At 50.0% G+C, this 390-nt stretch overlaps 1 protein-coding gene across 1 annotated transcript; it reads left to right on the top strand.

Annotated features, from left to right (window-relative positions):
• Window positions 1-4: 4 nt before the first annotated feature.
• LOC106512569 (uncharacterized) lies at window positions 5-390 on the top strand (the record flags this gene model as incomplete). The annotated part of the gene is given in 1 exon segment (XM_014001161.1): window positions 5-390. A coding segment is annotated over 1 exon segment (386 nt), but the record flags the coding sequence as incomplete, so codon positions are not given.

The raw sequence follows: 390 nt of genomic DNA, 5'->3' as shown, positions 1-390 counted from the left end.
CCACCCCCCTTCACAGCTCCAGAGCAGTGACACTTTGTCTGTTGCTCCTGACCCCTCCCCTCTCCTTGGCTGGGGGAACAGACCAGCTCTTCCCCTAAAAGCGCACCCACATGTCACTCAGACTCCCAGACAGATGAATAGTGACTCCTTGGCAGGGCCAGTCAGAATTAAATCTGAACTGCTAGCTGTCCCATGTGAAGGTGATGATGTGTCCCAAAACTTTGGTCTCCCAGCAGTGTACTTTAAATCCTCAGCAAATGTACACACAGATCCACAGGAACATGAGGAGAACATTAACACAGCTGACCATGGTAATTATCCTTTACTGCACTCTGGTGGCCAGATTAAGTATAAGCCTTTCGCCTTTGGAGATGTACAGGCCCTGGTTGA

Source organism: Austrofundulus limnaeus, unplaced genomic scaffold (assembly GCF_001266775.1).
Source record: "Austrofundulus limnaeus strain Quisiro unplaced genomic scaffold, Austrofundulus_limnaeus-1.0 Scaffold8220, whole genome shotgun sequence".
NCBI lineage: Eukaryota > Metazoa > Chordata > Actinopteri > Cyprinodontiformes > Rivulidae > Austrofundulus > Austrofundulus limnaeus.
The sequence above is the reverse complement of the archived record's forward strand: the minus strand, read 5'-3'. Positions and strand labels throughout refer to the sequence as shown.